General features: G+C 49.9%; 3 protein-coding genes across 4 annotated transcripts; 2 read left to right on the top strand and 1 right to left on the bottom strand.

Annotated features, from left to right (window-relative positions):
* Positions 1–5,414: 5,414 nt before the first annotated feature.
* Positions 5,415–6,101, top strand: LOC122529710 (galactokinase-like). The gene has a single exon (XM_043656095.1). It carries the CDS (start codon positions 5,415–5,417, stop codon positions 6,018–6,020), a length of 606 nt encoding a protein of 201 aa, XP_043512030.1. The 3' UTR covers positions 6,021–6,101.
* On the bottom strand, positions 6,091–9,727 carry LOC122529709 (integumentary mucin C.1-like). 2 transcript variants are annotated; one of them, XM_043656094.1, is made up of 4 exons: positions 9,499–9,727; positions 8,289–8,783; positions 8,018–8,151; positions 6,091–7,881 (listed from the first exon to the last, which is right to left on the bottom strand). In XM_043656094.1, exons 1-3 carry the CDS (start codon positions 9,551–9,553, stop codon positions 8,057–8,059), a joined length of 645 nt encoding a protein of 214 aa, XP_043512029.1. In that variant the 5' UTR covers positions 9,554–9,727; the 3' UTR covers positions 6,091–7,881; positions 8,018–8,056. The 2 variants fall into 2 exon arrangements, with proteins under 2 accessions (XP_043512029.1, XP_043512028.1); XM_043656093.1 differs by having other exon boundaries at positions 6,091–8,151.
* A 1,189-nt stretch (positions 9,728–10,916) lies between these two features.
* On the top strand, positions 10,917–18,176 carry LOC122529711 (toll-like receptor 7). Its single transcript, XM_043656096.1, has 2 exons — positions 10,917–14,772; positions 14,872–18,176. Exons 1-2 carry the CDS (start codon positions 11,400–11,402, stop codon positions 16,029–16,031), a joined length of 4,533 nt encoding a protein of 1,510 aa, XP_043512031.1. The 5' UTR covers positions 10,917–11,399; the 3' UTR covers positions 16,032–18,176.
* Positions 18,177–18,518: the final 342 nt, after the last annotated feature.

Genomic DNA, 18,518 nt, shown 5'->3' with positions numbered 1-18,518 from the left:
GTCGACCCTCGTTGTCGCGTAGCTCTCTCTCTCTCTCTCTCTCTCTCTCTCTCGATTTCGCGAAAGATGTCCCGTCGAGAACGATTGTCCCGTGGAAGATGGTGGCGCGCGCGCGGATACGGTCGGCTAGGGTGTCGGGTGTCGGGTGTCGGGAGCAACAGAGAGTAGAGCGCGGCTGGCAGCCGTCTCTGCGCGTCTCTGCGCGTCCCTGCGCGTCCCTGCGCGTACCCGCGTGGACCGAACACACCGGCTGGAATTCCGCAACCACCGGATCGATGATACGTTCGTCGCGGGATTCACCTTTGATTCGGGCACATGTTCTCTTGATTCTCACTGAAACTATGCGTGAAGCAGAGCGCACGTCTCTCCCCACGTTCGTTCTCTCTCTCTCTCTCTCTCTCCCTCGTTTAGTCTCTGCTCACCAATTGCATACGTGCGAAGATTCACGCTAAGACACGACACGACACGACACACGGCGCGGCGCGGCACGGCGTCGCGACGTCGGGCGTCTGCTCTGCCCGTATATCTGCGTGCTCCGCCTAGTCAGCTCCTCGTCGTTGCCGCGGCGGCCAAATAGATGTATGTACGTGTATATATATATATATATACGCATGTAGGTACCTATATAAGTATTATATATTTGGAAAGGCGTACGAGAAAGAGTTCGAGCTCGAGCTCGGACGAGACCAGATGAGCAAGAGGAAGGACCAAGATGGATGCGAGAAAAGAGAGAAAGAGAGAGAGAGAGAGAAAGAGAGGAGCAACGGAAGAGAAGAGACAGACGTGAAAGGGTGATAGAGAGCAAGCATAGTCTAGCGAACTCTGCTCGTCAACAGCGGCGAGAGGAGAAACGAGAAATAGTGGAAACGACGGTGTGGGAGAGGGAGAGGGAGAGGGAGAGGCAGCGTGCTCTTATTGACAAAGGGCAGGGACTCCGCCCCTGCCTCGGAGAGTGAGTTTCACTCACTTTCCGCCAAAACGATCCGCGCGCACTCGCGGCTCGCCGCGCGTTCTCGCCAAATTTCGCTCTCCTGCGTCTCTCTGTTTCGCAACCAGAGAGATCGAAAGCTCTCCTATGGCGAAACCGCCATTCGCCTGTGTATTTCGTTGCGACGATGGAAAAAAAAGAAAAAAAAAAAAAAGAAAAGCGCGCGTAGCGCTACTTTTACTCGCCCAAAAGCCGAGAAACGACAAGAAACGACAACATATACATGAGTATAGTCGAAAAGGTGAAAGGATTCATCTATAGATAGACAAATGTTTCTTTCCACCCTGTACGAGAGAGAGAGAGAGAGGTCGACAAAGTCGAATACGGATCTCGTTTTTTCTTTCGATCGGCCGTGATGGTCGTGCGCGCAAGCCAGCAGTGCTGCTTCCCCTGGGATCCAATTTCGATTTGACAGTTACCGTACGTAATTCCGATGTATCTCCGACAATTTTCCAGCTTCGTGCTGCGACGATAATTACGCGAACGTTCGTGACGCGCAGCTCATTATCGTATCGACACGGCCAACCATACGCCGTTTATCACGTTCCTGTTTCGCCTCGATATCCCGACAATTTCCGCTACACCGTCGACAATAACTGCGCGCAACTGCGATTGATAAAGGGAAATACGACTGCGCGTATTTAAAAAAAATGTCGCAACGCTGGATCGTTGGCATCTCCTGGTTAACGTCCTTTTTTCTGCGGTGTCGCAAAGTCGCTTCGTCAAAGCGTCGCAAGGAGTTCTTTGGATCATGGATCGTCCAACTTTTTTCAAATTATTAACTTATCGAGGGCCAATTTTCATCAACGTTCAATGTAACCCAAACCTATTATTATTGTTATTATTTATTAAACGTTCGTTCGAGGATATTGAAACAACAACTTTTACAGTAAAACGATACATAGATTCGATTAGAAATATATGTGTATATTAATTAAAAAAAAAAATATGCGAAAATTTTCAACGAGGACACTGAGCTCGTTTCTTTAGAGAGAGTTCTTTTTTTTTATGTTCATCGATATGTATCTGGTTTGATACATACAGCTACAGCGGGAATACGAAGAGTGATTTTCGAAATGCTCGTCTAAAATTTTTTTCGTTGTTATTTGATTTTTTGTGCGCTTCGCGAATACAAAACTACTCCTCAAAAGGGACATTGTGAACAAACGGCGCATGCTCGCAAAGTGCCGAATGATTTTTCTCTAGGCAGGTGTAGCTTCTATCAAAGTCTAACAACTCGAGTTGTACAACTTTACTGATTGCAACTCCATTTCACTGACGTTCACTGACAACATCGCTCGCTGTTGACATCAAACTGAGAAATGGAGCAACAAATATGCCAAATATACCGTCTGAAATAAAGAATATTTCGTAAATTAGCAAATTCCAATCGTTTTTTCAAATTCGTTGAAGATTCGCTCGGCGTATCTTGATTTGGTATCGCGCTTTGTCAACTCGCTTCTGCAAAACTGTTTGCATAATCGGCGAGAGAGGGGCAGGAGGAACGAGTGAGACGAACAAACGAGAGAAATTGCAATCGTGGCGCTGGATCGATTTCTGCAGCAGGCAGGATTCGAAAAGTGAATCGTACGTCCGTGTATCGGACGTTGCACGTTTCAACGAGGCTCGATGACGCTCGAAACAAAACGACCCGACGAAGGAAAAAGAAACAAAATCTCCATATTATCCGAGCGTTTCCGTTCTTTCGGCTGAAAATGTCGGAAATGTTGGAAAACGTCGAGTCGAAAATACGCTGATTTGAACGTTAATACGCGCTTACGCGTACTGGTACGTTGAATTCGTTCGACTAGATGACTTTTCCCAGAATGAACGATAAATCTGGCGATGCCCGTACGGCGTGTACCATGGCTTCCGTGTTTCCAGACGATCAAGTAAGACCCTGACTTTTTCACGTCACTCGCTACGTTTGTAAAACAATCTTCAAAAAGGGAAAAAAAGAAAAAATAAAGAAAAACGATCCGACTACATACTAACCTTTAACCTTCTAAGGACGGGGTATTTAAAATCACCCTTCGCTAGTTGACGGATTGAAATCGCCAGGCAAAGTTTAATTTTACAGGTTTTCTACTATAAATTATTGTATTTCCTATATTTTCAAAGTTCGAATCGAATCAAAGACTCAAGCTACTCAAAGCAAGAAGAGAGAGAGAGAGAGAGAGACCAATGTCGATGTATCGGACATTGGGCTTTTTCAGATATCATATAGGTGTCGATATATCGGACGTTAGTCCCTTAAAAGGTTAAAGTAGAAGGTTTGCCCAAGAGCGGGACAATTGTCGCCTGTTGCGTGCCCGATCCGATTTTTCCAGCGAAAAAGTCAGACTTGGGACTATTTGTCTAGTAATCGTAAGATGTAAAATGCGAGCCAAATGGTTTTGCGACAAGAGACAAAGGTTTGAGAAGAGTTATTGATAAGACTTTTGCTCAGACAGAGAGCAGCGTAGATCTTGAGAGAGAACCTGATGCCTCTTCTGTTGGACTTGTTCAGTTTTCCTTAATTACTTAACACCCTCCGCCTACTGTGCCGGGGTCACAGTTTTCACCTGTGCCGGGAGTTGCTCGTGTTAGTGACCGCGCTACTAACGCATCATGCGGCGTTCGCCAAATTGCCCAAGTGACGACGACTTCGAGGACGAAAGAAATCAGTTTCTGGTAAAGAAAGACGTGTGTAGCAGATGGAAGCAATTTCTTATTTCAAAGTTTATTTCACATTTTAGTGTTTTTATTATTGTTTTGGTATTTTAGTATTTAATAGTTTGTATTATTTTTGTTTTTTTTTAGTATTTTGTATTTAGTATTTTATATTATTTTTGTATTTACTATTTAGATTTTAGTTTTTAGCACTATTTTAATATTTTACTACTTTTACTATTGTTTTTTGTTCTTTTTATTACTTCTTCTCTATTTGTTGACGCCATGCCAACGAGCAATCTTTCTTTGTCTTCTTTTGCACAATCTGCACAAGACGTTCCTGACAGTGAATGACATAAATGTACAGTAAATATATATATAACTTTATTATTCACGTGACTATTATTTGTTCCTTACATGTTCCTATATGAGTCGGGTATTTGTCACTGTGTTGGTACAATATCGGTCTCGAGCAACGGGTCACTCTGTACAGTATCGGTGAGTCGTCCGGACGACCCTAAATATGTATTAGTGGAGTCAAAATGAGCCCGACACAGGACGCTGAGATTTAGTATGCGGAGGGTTAAATATTAACAAACTTTACTTGTTTATTGTGGGTTTGATTTTGTCCAAATTTTTCCCCCCGCGATACAGTTTTCGAGAGACAGCCACGAACCGGTGGAAGCTCGTCGAAACGAGTACCCGTCCCGTAAAAGAGTTTCAAGTTCACCGAGCGTGGATGAACTGAGATCTCTCGCCGAACAGGAATTTGTCAGTTGTTACGGATTGTTCCCTACTTGCGCGGTATTCGCGCCGGGATGTCTGGCCGTGGCTGGGAACGAGAGCGCCGATCTCACGGAAGCTAGATCGTTATCGATGGTACGTGCTGGAAAAAAGTGACGTGTCACGATAGAGACTGGTTGTCCTGGCTTGAAATAATCTTCTCTTGAAATAAAAATAGGCCGTTCAACTCGTGACGCTGGTGGTCGGTAAACGCAGTCACGGCAGCAAACTGTGTCAGGTTAAAACGTTGTTGGACAGCGGCGAGCGGGAGTCGTGCGAGTTTCGGTTGAACGACGCGAATCTTTGTACATCGACGGGAGAAGCTTCGTGGATATGCTGTTTGAAAGGAGCGATACGAAGTTTCAAGGAGCGGCGAGGTACAGTACATGGCTGTAGGTCAAAAATCACTTCCTACGCAAAAATAAATGGGTAGAAACTTTTGGCCCTATGTTAGCTCGGTCGATTTCCAACACCTCGATCTATAATATACGTGGATAGATTGGCTACGTTCTCCATTCCGCGTAACAAAACGTCACGATCGTTTCTGCTGGCATCAGAAGCGAGAACAACGTGTAGCGACGTCCTTTACTTTTTTCAACCTTTTAGCTACGGCTGGACTTTTCGCAGGTAAGACTGTATCATCTGTTACATACGGCGGGACTGCGCGTGACGTTTCTTGCTAGTGCAAGCAAGTAGATCGAAACAGAGTTATAAATGAAGGTGTTATACAATTTATTTATTTACATTGTATTTTCATTGTATTGTCGTTCAAAAAATCATGACATCCATGAAAGCCACTGGCGTGGTAGTGGCGTACCAAATGTTACCGAAAAGGCAACATTTTGTACCCTGTAAGCTATATACAGTGGCGTTCAGTAGCTAAAAGGTTGACATATTCTCGAGCTGTACGAATAAAAAGGATAAAAATCTCAGGCAAACGGTTGCGCTCCGACGTTGCGCCTTGCGGCAACAGACGAAATGAGAAAAATCGATGTTGATGTCGTCAACAGGACAGGTTCCTGGCTTTAAAGTCGTAATCGTGTCCAGCTTGCCTGCGAAACTCGGTCTCGGGAGCGATTCCGCCCTGGTCGTCGCGCTGTACACGCTTCTCGAAGCGATCACCAGTACCTGCACCGGCAACGTCATGGAGAAGATGCTCGTCTGCCAGCAGGCGAAGAGACTGGCGACAAACTCTTGCAAGGTTCGCGCGTCGGACATTCTAGTGTCCCTTATCGGGGACCAGGGTCGGATTTTCGCGTTTGACGCGCAATCTCTCGACGTCGATCGCGCGAATTGGAACGACACGGACGTTCAGCTGGTTCTCGTCGAACTGAACGACGATACCGAAGGAGGGAAGAAATCATCGGCGCAGCGTGACGAGAGCAAGACACGCTGCGAGCAAGTTGCGACGGCGATGAACACGATGTCTCGATGGCGTGCACATCCGGCTGGCGCGTCGTCGATGGGACTGTTATTTCCGCGAGAAACGATGGAAATGGTCAAGGACGCGATCGTGCGGCACGAAAGGATAGCAAACATGACGAACGCGATCAGGAGGGAACGATGGGAAGAGTTTGGTAGGATTATCGTCAAATGATTGACGACGCACGTGCGATCGTGCAGCTACCGATTGACCAACTTGACACTTTGTGTGCTTTGCCATTGCGTAGTATTAATATCGTATAATTCATATAAGCAAGTATTTTACATAGCTTGTTAAAATATTACATGAAACGTAAATACAATATATTATTTAGGCTGTAGTTGTTTTTTTTTTTTTTTTTTCATTTTTTCTTTTTTTAAATATATACACGTACACGCATGCATGCATACGTGCGTATCGTATACATGTATGCGCGCGGGTGTATACACGTACATATATATATATATATTTAGACATCTTTTCTTGTGTAATAGCAAAGTCGAGCATACCCGACTTTAATTAGTACGTTTCAAAAATTAGTTAATTTGTTCACGTACCGCGTACCTGTTCTCTTAAAAGCGTCTTTGTTTAAATTTCGGCTTTGCGTCCGCAACGTATACATGTGTGTATATTCCAGGAGAGCTGTTGCGTGAAAATCATCGTTCCGTGTGTAAACGCCTAAACTTTTCACCCGACGATATAAAACGTATCGAGAACATGTTCGAGCCCACGGAGGGAGTTTTGGGAGTCAGTGTCGTCAATTACGGTACATCTGTCGTCACATTGGTAATCTGATTACCTCTTTTAAAATGAAACACTTGCTTTGGGAGAAAAGAGAAAAAAAAAGAAGAAAAAAACAGAAACGTAAAGTGAACGAAAACTAAATGTTACGTGTTTTAAAAAATTGAAAAGAAAAAAAAAAGGAGAATCTATATATATATATATATAAACGAACATTTATACGCATATAATACGATTGCATCGTGTAAAACATTAATCAACGTATTGCACTCTTTTTTTTTTTTTTTTTCTTTTTTTTCGTGATGCGTCGAAAATCAAGTCGAACGTAATGTAATACAACTACCGTCTTTCAACAGGTACGAAAATCGAAACTGAAAACTTTCATCTCTCGTTTGAGTCGCGCGGAGATACCTCGCCAACGATATTATTTGATAAAGGCGTGTACGGGGGCATCCACGATTTACGCGTACGAACGGCCTGCACGCGTAAAGTATCCGCCGCACCCGAGATTAATAATCAAACATTATCTCCGCGACAAGATCAACAGCGAAGAGAATAACGTTAGAAAATACGACGTACCACTGTACGTCAATACCATATCGTTATTTGTATCGCGCGGATCTTCCAAATCTTAGTCGAACTTTTTCTTAAACTTTTTCAACTTCAATCGCTTTAGATATATATATATATATATATATATATAATTTTTTTATATTATGAATATACACGTAGGAACCTTTGTATCTGTGTACACATCATCCTTTTTATACACACCGTCGTTTTAAATCGACCACTGTGCGTTTACGTACAACGGTTGACAAATGAATACGATGAAAGAAAAATAATAATAAAAAAGGGAAAAAGAAAAAAAAAGAAAAGAAAAGAAAAGAAAAGAAAAGAAAAGAAAAGAAAAGAAAAGAAAAGAAAAAAGAGGGAGTACTCCTTTCGAAATGATTTTCACTTGAGCGAAATAATATTACGCGAAAACTCGTTATGCCGCAGAATTGATCTTTTCGATGGAATGTGTGTATTTGATTGGTCGTCAACTTGCATACGCAAGTTACGCATGCGCATGGTAATATACTGCTACATTTGCTCTGGGCTTTCTCTTTTGCTCTCACGCCCTCAAGTTCCCTGCGGTTTTCTCCTCTTCTTTCGCACGTGGTATGTACTGGCGTCCGCCGTTTCTTTCCCCCGAGTACATACGCTATTACAATGCGCGTGCGAGCGTACAAAGCGTACGGAGAGCTACACAACGCGTGCGTAACCCGGCCGTCTTTGTAACTGGATACAACTGGAAACGAAATTCTCGTTTGCACATCACATTACTAAGAGCACTTAAACCACGCGACACTTGAGTGCGTTATAAAAATACGTAATATTATTATGGTAAAATTTCAGTAGTTTTCAGTTCCAACAACTGCATTTACTTATTGGAAAATGGAATTTTCGTGATGGCAACGTCTGTATCATAGGGTGCGGTAGTGTTGCTCGTTGTACGTTTTATAAGATTTCCAAGAGAGCACGCCGATTGCCATCAAACACGTAGCTAGAATGATGCCACCTGGAAAATGGGAAGAAAGTGAGTAGCGTTTTTGCTTGATCGCGAGACAACATTGAGCATACACGCGTATGTGTGTGTGTGTGTGTGTGTGTGTGTGTGTATTAAAGAGTTTTTGTAGAAAAGGCATCACTACTTACCTAAGAAGCTAAGTCCATCAAAGTGTCGTTCCTTGTAAGGAGACGGTGGAGCAACATTTGTCGACGCTGGAACTGCAGTCGTTAATGAAACGGATGCATTGCTCGTAGCAGGTGTGGTTATAGTTGTGGTTGTGGTTGTGGTTGTAGTTGTACCCGTGGTTGTGCAGTTTTCAGGTATAGGCAGTTTTTTGGTTGTCGTTGACAAAGTTGTAGATGCTGCTGTCGCTGCCGCGGTTGTAGAAGTAGCGGGTGATGCTGTCGATGTGCTTTGCTCATTGGCAGCAGTAACGTTATCATTGACGTTGGTAGAAACAACGGTGGTGGCAGAAGCAACGGTTGTAGCATTGTCAGTGGTATTCTTGGTTGCATTGGCAATAGTAACAGAAGCATTGGCTGGGACGACAGTAGTCGAGGAATTTTTAGCGAGAGTGGTCTTGTTAATTGTATCCACTGCCTGTTGATTGGCAGATTTAGCGTCTCCTTGTATTGCAGCGGCTGTACAAAAAATTAACAATACATATATGTGTGTATACGCGCATATAAATATTATGAAACGTGATACAGAACGAAATTTCGTGCAGAAAACGTTCAGAGTTTCGTCCGAGTTGGTAAACTGTGTAAAATGATCCGACAAAAAGTTTGGCGATTACCGTGTTCGTGAAACGGCAATATAATGGTAAAACTCTACGCAACGTCGCGCGGCGGCGACGTGTAAATAAACGTGTAAATAAACGATTCGAAAGTGTCGAAAATTGGAGAGACGGCGTTGCGACTTTACGTGCGCGTACGTTTCTAGAATAATACCGTCCATACTTGGGTATTCTGGAAACTACGCAACGGTGCTCGTTTCGCGCGATGCGACACTTCGAAACGAACGTGCCGCTGCGTAAAATAAGAAAAAACGGTACGCGACGCACACGCGGACGTGTTTGTATCTGCCGTACGAATCGAATATTCCGATCGCGACGTCTAAAGGAGAGATTCGACGCTCGCGAGAGTAACGACAGTTGCTGCAGAGAGTTTGTCACAGTCCGCGTAGAGCAAAGTAACAAGGTCGCACAAAGAATTGTTCGTAGACGTGGTCGACGAATCGAGAAACCATTCGGATGGTCTCCAACGAAAGACGAAAATGTCGCGAGAAAGCGGCGGCACGGTATATCTCGAACGTGCGTTCACAGCCATTACGCGGTGAAACATTAACGCCACTTACCGTCGCAACAGATTGCCGTAGCGAGTAAAACGCAGGTTACGTGGACGAATCTCATGTTTGCGGTGCAGACTCGACAATCACAGCGTGGACTCGATGGTTTTCACAGAGAGTCGGGTAACGGATTCCTCGTTACGAACCAGTTGGAGAAAAACGCGGAACGTACAACGCAAGCTTCCCACTTGTGCTGAAATTACACTGGTCACTGGCGGCTAGGGGATAGGGGCTAGCTTCCACCGATTGCGACAGTGGCGACGCTACGTACGCAACCTTTTCAAACATATTCCCTAGCTAGGATGGTTACGGCGTTCGCACGACAACGTTCGGCGTAATTATGGTTGTTTTCAATCGACGCTCTGTCGAGAAATGTTAAATTGCTAGCTTACGATCGACGCGTTTCGACACGTTTGCTGGAGCGTGCCAACGTGAAACGTACGAGGTTACGCAGTTGATTGAGTTTCGCGAAAAAGAGAAAGAAAATCCATCTATTTCTTTTTCTTTTTTTTTTTGTCCAGTTCCATAAAAAAAATGTTTAAAGATTGTCGACAGGTTCGACACTCGATAACAGTTTGAAGATTGGGTAAATTCGAATTTCGACAGGAGTGAAAGGGAAGAAGAGAAAGAAGGGAAACGACCGAAAGTTGGAGGCATTTCCCAACAACTTGCCAGAGACAATCGTTAGGGTAATTAGGGTAGAGAGAGAGAGAGAGAGAGAGAGAGAACGAAAGCGTACCAATCAGCGAAGAGCAGGGCGAAAAGGTAGCAAAGCGCCCACGGAATAGGGACGGTTGTGTTTTGCAGAGCGTTCTTATTGGTAGCGGTGCGACGCGGCTTCGCAGGACATGGTGGCAAAGTGGCGCACTCTGTCGTTGGAGAGGAGAATCGTGGAGTAACAGTCGAGGGAACGGGAATGCCGATGATGCGCGGTCAGCGGTCTGCTGGATCAGTGCTGGTGCTTGATGCGAAGCGAGTGTACGGTGGTGCACGATCGCTTCGCCAATACGGGTTCGCACAGACTGTTTTCGTTTCGCCGTCGTTTCGTTAAAGCGCGCTCGTACTACTTGCCGCGACACACGGCACACCGTACGCCGTACGGCGCGAAAGGGTGGAAAGCTGGGCAAGGGTGGAAAGGGAGGGAAGGGAGTAGGCGACAAAGGCGTTCGCGAAACGAGAGAAGAAATTGCGAATCGAGAGAGGAACGGGAGAGACGATTGAACGAGACAACGGCAAGAGGCAAAGAGTTTGAAGGGAAAAAGCGGAAAAGTCGACTGGCTGGTGGAGAAAATTGTGCGAGCGGAGAGAAGCAGCAAGAGGAAGGCGGTCCGAAGGAAGAAAGAAAGGAAGGAAGGAAGGAAGGAAGAAAGGAAGAAAGGAAGGAAGGAAGGAAGGAAGGAAGAAGGGAGGGTGGGAGGGAGGGAGGGAGGGAGCGAACGAGAGAGCGTAGGGCAGGGTGCCTCGACACCGGCCTGCGAATAAAGGGCAAGAGAAATGGGCCGATCCGTACTTACGTGATAGGAGGTGCATGAGCGCGCGCGCGCTCGCGCTCGCACTCGCTCGCGTGTATATGCGTGCGTGCGTGCGTGTGTCGTCGTGGTCGTGTGGTCCGTCGTTGCGCGAGTGTGCGTACGCGAGCAAGGGTCGAGAAGGGGTGAGAAAATAGTTTGGTTAGATTTCTAAAAGTGATTGAGAGTCGATCTCGCGGGGGTGGTGTTGGTGTCGGCAAAGGCAAAGGCAAAGGCAAAGGCAAAGGCGAAGGTGGTGGTGGTGGTGGTGGTGGTTGTGGTTGTGCGGTGGTGGTGGTGGTGGTGGTGGTGATGGTGGTGGTGGTCGCGATCGCGATCGCGTCCGTTTCTCGGCTCTGAACCGACCGAAAAGCCGCGCGCGCGCAACCACCGTCACGCAAGATGACAGCAAAGTATGTTTTTATCACGTTGACGAACGCGGCTCTCCTCTGCCTGGCGTCGACGATACTCTCGGAATCGGCCGGCACCTCGTGCAAGTGGTTGTCGGAAGGTGGCAACGACACGCGATCGGCGGACTGCACGGTCCGCGTGTTGGATCCCGGCGCGATCACCGGTCTGGCCACGTCGGCTCTCGACGGCGCTCTCAAGCTGCGGATACGTTGCAGCGACGTCCATCACTTTGAGAGCAGCTTCAACGCTCAGAGCTGGCAGCGGTTGACCAGCCTGCACGAGCTGCACGTGCACGGCTGCAAGGTGCTGCGGATACCGGGGGGCGCGTTTCAACCGTTGCTGGAGCTGAAGAAGCTCACGGTGCAAACGTTCAACGCCGCTTGGGGTGCCAGCCGTTTCCTCGAGCTGGCTCCGGACTCTTTTCACGGTCTGCGCGAGCTGCACACGCTGGAGATTGTCGAGAGCAACGTGCAAGCGTTGCCCGCTAATCTCCTGTGCTCGCTGGACAATCTGCAGACGTTGAACCTCACAGAGAATCGTTTGCGCGACGTCAACGACATTGGATTGAATCGACGCGACAACGATTCGTCCGACGACGACGACGACGACGGCGACGACGGCGGTGGCGACGGCGACGACGACAACGACGATGATGAAGAAGACGACGAAGAAGACGTCGTCGTGATTGACAAAGACGACAACGACCAAATGATCGAGAGGATCGAGAGGATCGAGAGGATCGATGAAACGGAGAGAGTGGCGGCGGCCACGACGACAACGACGACGACGACGACGACGACGACGACGACGACAAAGGGAGAAAAGAGAAAAAGGCGGAAACGCGTGCAGAGAGAGGAGGAGGGAGGAGCGTGTCGCGCCGACATTCGAATTCTAGATCTGTCGCGCAACGAGATCGCGCGTTTGCAGGAGAACAGCCCGTTGCTGGGACTTCGTCAACTGCAGGAGCTGCACCTGCAGCGAAACTCGATCGTGGAAATAGCGGGCGACGCGCTGCAAGGGCTGACCGCGCTGCGTACGTTCAACGCGAGCTACAACTCGTTGGACTCGTTGCCGGAGGGGCTGTTCGCCAGTACGAGGGAGCTGCGCGAGATACACCTGGCGTACAACGGGCTCCGCGACCTGCCCAATGGTATATTCACCCGGCTGGAGCAGCTGCTGGTGTTGAATCTGGCGGGGAATCGACTGGGCAGCGACCGGGTCGACGAGACGACGTTCCTCGGCCTGATACGGCTGATCGTGCTCGATCTGTCGTACAACGCGTTGACGCGGATCGACGCGCGCATGTTCAAGGACCTGTTCTTCCTGCAGATCCTCGACCTGCGGAACAACACGATCGAGCGGATCGAGAGCAACGCGTTCCTGCCGCTGTACAACCTGCACACGCTCGAGCTGTCGGAGAATCGGCTACGCACGGTGGGCGCGCAACTGTTCAACGGGCTGTTCGTGCTGAATCGGCTGACGCTGTCGGGGAACGCGATCGCGAGCGTCGACCCGCTCGCGTTTCGCAACTGTTCCGACCTGAAGGAGCTGGATCTGAGCGGTAACGAGCTGACGACGGTGCCGGACGCGTTGCGCGACCTCGCCCTCCTCAAGACGTTGGACCTCGGGGAGAATCGGATCGGCAACTTTTACAACGGCTCGTTCCGCAACCTCGACCAACTGACCGGGCTCCGGCTGATCGGCAACGACATCGGCAATCTGTCGCGCGGCATGCTCTGGGACCTGCCGAACCTGCAGATACTGAATCTCGCGCGTAACAAGGTGCAGCACGTGGAGCGGTACGCGTTCGAGAGGAACTCGCGGCTGGAGGCGATCAGGCTCGACGGCAACTTCCTCTCGGACATCAACGGCGTGTTCACCAGCATCGCCAGCCTGCTGCTGCTGAATCTGTCGGAGAATCACATCGAGTGGTTCGACTACGCGTTCATACCGGGCAACCTCAAGTGGCTGGACATACACGGCAACTTTATCGAGAGCCTGGGCAACTACTACAAGATACGGGACTCGAAGGTGAAGACGCTGGACGCCAGTCACAACCGTATCACGGAGTTGTCGCCGCTCTCGGTGCCGGACAGCGTCGAGCTCCTATTCATCAACAACAACTACATCGGGCTGGTGCGGCCCAACACGTTCCGCGACAAGGTGAACCTGACCCGGGTGGACATGTACGCGAACATGATCGAGACGATGGAGCTGACGTCGTTGCTGCTGACCAAGGTGCCGGACGAACGTGCCCTCCCCGAGTTCTACATCGGCGGCAATCCGTTCGACTGCAACTGCTCGATGGACTGGCTGCCGGCGATCAACAATCAGACGTCGACCAGGGAGTACCCGCGGATCATGGACCTGGACAACGTCATGTGCCGGACGTCGGGGCCGCGCGGCGTGGCGATCGTCTCCGCCTCGGCGGCGAGGTCCGAGCAGTTCCTCTGCCGATACGAGGCCCACTGTTTCGCCCTCTGCCACTGCTGCGACTTTGACGCGTGCGACTGCGAGATGACCTGCCCGGCCGGCTGCAAGTGCTACAACGACCGCACCTGGAACACCAACGCGGTCGACTGTTCCGGTTTGGCCGCGGAGGAGATACCGCGGCGGATACCGATGGACGCGACCGAGGTCTACCTCGACGGGAACGTGTTGCGCGAGCTGCAGAATCACGTGTTCATCGGACGGAAGAACATGCGGGTGTTGTACGTGAACGCGAGTGGGATCGAGTCGATCCAGAACAGGACGTTCAACGGCCTGAACAATCTGCAGATACTCCACTTGGAGGACAATCGGATACGCGAGCTCAAGGGATTCGAGTTCGAGCGGTTGTCCCACCTGCGCGAGCTCTACCTGCACAACAACCTCATCGGTTTCATCGGCAACCTGACGTTCCTGCCGTTGCGCTCGCTCGAGATACTGCGGCTGAGCGGCAACCGATTGGTCACGTTCCCGGTGTGGCAGGTGACGCTGAACGCTCGGCTGGTCGAGCTGTCGCTCGGCAGCAACCCGTGGTCCTGTCGTTGCAAGTTTTTGCAAGAGTTGTCCTCCTGGGTCTCGGACAACGCGCACAAGGTGGTGGACGCGGGCGACGTCTGGTGTTACTACGGCGGCGACGCCAGGCCGGCGTACCGACGTCGTCTGAACGTCAACGAGACCGTCTGTTCCGACTACTTTTCGCAGGGCGGCGTCATCGAGAGCATCATGATCTCGGACTATCTGCCACTGGTGGCGGCCACGCTCTCCGCGGTGCTCGTTCTCCTGGTGATCGTCGTGCTGGCGTTTGTGTTTCGCGAGCCGGTGGGCGCGTGGGCCTACTCCAAGTACGGGTTGCGATTTTTGCGAGCGAAACCGAGCAGTGGTGGCGGCGGCGGCGGCGGCGGCGGTGGTGGTGGTGGCGGCAAATCGAGCGGCGTAAGTGGCGCGATGCCACCGCCGCCGCCACCGGTCACGGCAGCAACAGCCGCCGCCGCTGCCGCCGCCGCCGCCGCGGCGATGACCGCCTGCTGCGGTCCCCCGGATTCCGATCGTCAACGTCTCTACGACTGTTACGTCTGCTACAGTCCGAACGACCAAGACTTTGTGCTGCGCTCGTTGGCGATGGAGCTGGAGCACGGCGGCGGCGGCGGCGGCGGCGGCGGCGGCGGCGGCGGACTTCGACTGTGTCTGCATCATCGCGACCTACCCTGCCTGCTGCGCGCGTCCGCCCCGACCTCCGTCGTGCTGGAAGCGGTGGACGCTTCGCGGCGCGTCCTCCTCGTACTCACGCGCAACTTCCTCGCGACCGAGTGGTCTCGTTTCGAGTTTCGCGCGGCCCTCCACGAGGCGCTCCGCGGCCGGGCCGGTCAGCTGATCGTCGTCCAGGCGGGACACGCGTGCCCGGAACTCGACCCCGAGCTACGGCCGTACCTTCGTACCGCCGCGGCGATCCTCACCTGGGGCGAGAAGAGGTTCTGGGATCGTCTCCGGTACGCGATACCCTCGCCGATCAACACCATCGTGCCCGACATATCCGTCGAGAGTAAATCGTCGCCGCTCGTCTACAAGCGTAACGCGAACGCGTACACGTTGGACGGCGGCGGCTGCGGCGGCGAGAAGACGATGAACCTGGCGTCGACTGTCGTACGCGGCCAGGAACGTTCTCAACGTTCCCTCTTCAAAGACTCGTCGTCTCCGTCGTCGTCGTCGTCGTCGCCGACCACGGCGCTCATGCTGCAACACGCGCCGCCGCCTGCCTACTCTTGCGGCACCGTTCTTCCCGCCATTGCGTCGATGCAGCAGCAACAACAACAACTGCAACCTTCGTCGCCGCAGCCGAGGCTAACCGTGAATCACGCGTATCGAGAGGCGGTGGTCACTACCCTGCCGGGCAGCAATCTCATCGCCACCGCCACCGCCACCGTCAACAACAACAACAACAACAACAACACCAACACCAACACCATCACCACCGTCAGCAGCGGTAGCAGCGACGATCACAGGAGGCCGCTCTCCGAGCACATATACTCGTCCATCGACTCGGACTACTCGACGTTGGAGAGAACCGCCTGGAGACAACAGCAACCGCCGCCTCCGCCGCCGCCGCCTCCATCCACCGGCCAGGCCTATCTCGTCTAGCTTTGCGCGCGCTCGCCCATTCCCTTCTGCTTGTGATATACGTATACATACATACACGTCTATCTTGGATAAACGCGAACGCGAAAAAGCTTCTCTCTAGCTTGTTTTCAATTCCGTTTTTCGCTGCCGCAAAAGAGACGGCCGGTGTGTGCGTATATGTGTGTGTGTGTGTGTGTGTGTGTGTGTGTGTGTTTATGCGTGTGTGCTTGCGTGCGTGTATAGGCACGTGCGCGTCGATTCCAGCCTCCGAGGAGCGCTTGGACGTTCCAACTTTGGACAGTCGATAAACGAAATATATATTTTCTCGATTCTTGACTCGCGTATCGAGTGTCCAAAGTTACCAAGCCGTTGGTCGGGCAAACGGACGAACGATTCGCGTTGTCAGTACCTCGAGAGATGGTCGCCATTGTCGTCGTCGTCGTCGTCGTCGTCGTCGTCGTCGTCGAGATACTGTCGCCTTTTCACCGGCTGTGCTGTGTAAACGAGGGAGATGTTGTTAGTAGCGTTACTCTGCGCGAATTATTAGCTCAACTACGATATACGTATGTACGTACCTACTATCTACCTGTCTATCTATCTATCCATCTATCTATTTATCTACTTACCTACATACCTAGTGCGATATATTCCAGGTGACTACTTTCGAAATGTTTGTTCGCGACGGTACCTTGTTCTTTTCTCGCGTTTTCTTGAACGCGTTCACGCTCTTGCTTTGTTTCGTCGGTGAAAGCACCGATTGTTCACTTTTTCACCCCCCCCTCCCCTTTTCCTTTTTTCCTTTTTTCTCTATTTCCTTCCCCTCGATTTATCTCCCTTGGTCTGTCTCTCTTTTCTTCCCTCCCACAACTCTCTCTCTCTCTCTCTCTCTCTCTCTCTCTCTTTCTCTGCCGTTGTCTCTAGTCCCCACGATAGTTTCCACGATATATACGGAGGTTCTTCTCTCCTTTGGCCAACAGATTGCGCGCGCGCGTAGCACAAAGTGTGACGGGAATTTTGTGAATGGCGTCTGGCGAGAATCTGGTTCGTAGGGGACTCGTTCTCTTCTCTCTCTGCTCCCTCCCCCGCTCGGCTCGACGACTTTCCACCGTAAGAGCGTAACGCGCGTGCCATCTCTTTTGCGTCGGGGTCGCGTGGTCGATAATTTGTTAATTGCGATTTAGATCCAAGCTCGTGCGTGTACATATCTATTATTATATACGGAAGGAAGAGAAAGAAAACGCAATATGTAAATAAGGTTGCAAACTGTTGCGAGCTTGTATCGACGTACGTACCTCTATATATACATTGTACATACACAGCGACAAACGAACATACACACGCACACACACACGGACACCTACACCCACACACACACAAAACTCGCGACTATACACACGGTAGTGCCCACTTTAGCATCCGTCGCTATCATCCCTCTCTAGCAATTCTTAGAATCGAAACTATCTCACTGTTTGCTACCTTGCCACCTGTCACAGACACAAGTTCATATACCTCGTCTGTGGCAGCGTGAAAACGTGACACTGGCACGAAGCGAGCAATACTACCCGATACCGATATTTCGGCACAATTTGGAGAATACACCTCCCTATCTAAGGGTCTGCTCACGGACGCTCAAGTGAGCACTACTGTACTCGTAATACATGTAAGAGAAAGAACGATACGTTGCGTTGCGTTGCGTTGCGTTGCGTTGCGTTGCGGACGCGTTTACACACACCGTTCTGTCGCCGCGTAGAAAGAGAGAGAGTGTTTTAGCTTCGATTTTGAATTTTCTCGATTAGATAGACGATGACTTTTTGTAATTTTATATGTCCGTTCCGACGATACGATTGTACGATATGTAAATATGTATATCGAGAAAAGGTCTCGCCTCGTGTAAAATAGATACGTGTGTTCGTCGGCGTAAGGGTGAGGAAGGGAGGAAGGAAGGAAAGAAGGAAGGAAGGAAGGAAGGAAGAAAGGGAAGGAAGGAGGAATCGAGACAAAAAACGAAAGAAAGGCGTAATTACGAGTGAGAAAACAAATACGACAAAAGCCTTGCGATCCAGCTTTGCGATACTGTGAACCACGACGCAGGTTGCACGCGTGTCGTAAACTTAACTGTATACTTGATTTATTTAAATCATGTGAATAAATTTATAAAATACGTTATTACACGTTTGCGAGCATACGAAAAACCCACCCCCTCCCTCAGATTCTGCAAACCGTTTCACCGATCCGCGCGATCGTTCGTGCGTACATGCTTGGCTGCGGCGCGAGTCGCCCGGCAAAAATCGAAAGTACGCTCCCTCCCTCGCTGTCACGACACGCGTAAAAACATCGTACGGTACGTACAACGTTGCACGTACGGCCGGTGGACGTTCTAAAAAATCGTGCACGCTACTCGTAACGTAGGCTTTGCTCGTTGATTCTCACGGTTTTTTTTTTTCTTTTCTTTTCTTTCACGGTCCACGCGCGTAGATAGATGTACGCGCGTGTTTTCCTCGCGGTACT

This window comes from Frieseomelitta varia, unplaced genomic scaffold, assembly GCF_011392965.1.
Source record: "Frieseomelitta varia isolate USP_RPSP 00005682 unplaced genomic scaffold, Fvar_1.2 scaffold_304, whole genome shotgun sequence".
Lineage (NCBI taxonomy): Eukaryota > Metazoa > Arthropoda > Insecta > Hymenoptera > Apidae > Frieseomelitta > Frieseomelitta varia.
This window is presented reverse-complemented; position numbering and strand designations above follow the sequence as displayed.

Bases quoted from the DNA above. Each gene is read 5' to 3' on its own strand.
- LOC122529710 (XM_043656095.1), top strand. From the start codon at position 5,415: ATGTTGATGTCGTCAACAGGACAGGTTCCTGGCTTTAAAGTCGTAATC.
- LOC122529709 (XM_043656093.1), bottom strand. From the start codon at position 9,553: ATGAGATTCGTCCACGTAACCTGCGTTTTACTCGCTACGGCAATCTGT. The intron at 8,784-9,498 runs GTAAGTGGCGTT...TTTTTTGTACAG, and splicing joins TACGGCAATCTGTTGCGACG to CCGCTGCAATACAAGGAGAC. The intron at 8,152-8,288 runs GTAAGTAGTGAT...CCCATTTTCCAG, and splicing joins TGATGGACTTAGCTTCTTAG to GTGGCATCATTCTAGCTACG.
- LOC122529711 (XM_043656096.1), top strand. From the start codon at position 11,400: ATGACAGCAAAGTATGTTTTTATCACGTTGACGAACGCGGCTCTCCTC. The intron at 14,773-14,871 runs GTGGTGGCGGCG...CGGTCACGGCAG, and splicing joins TTTGCGAGCGAAACCGAGCA to CAACAGCCGCCGCCGCTGCC.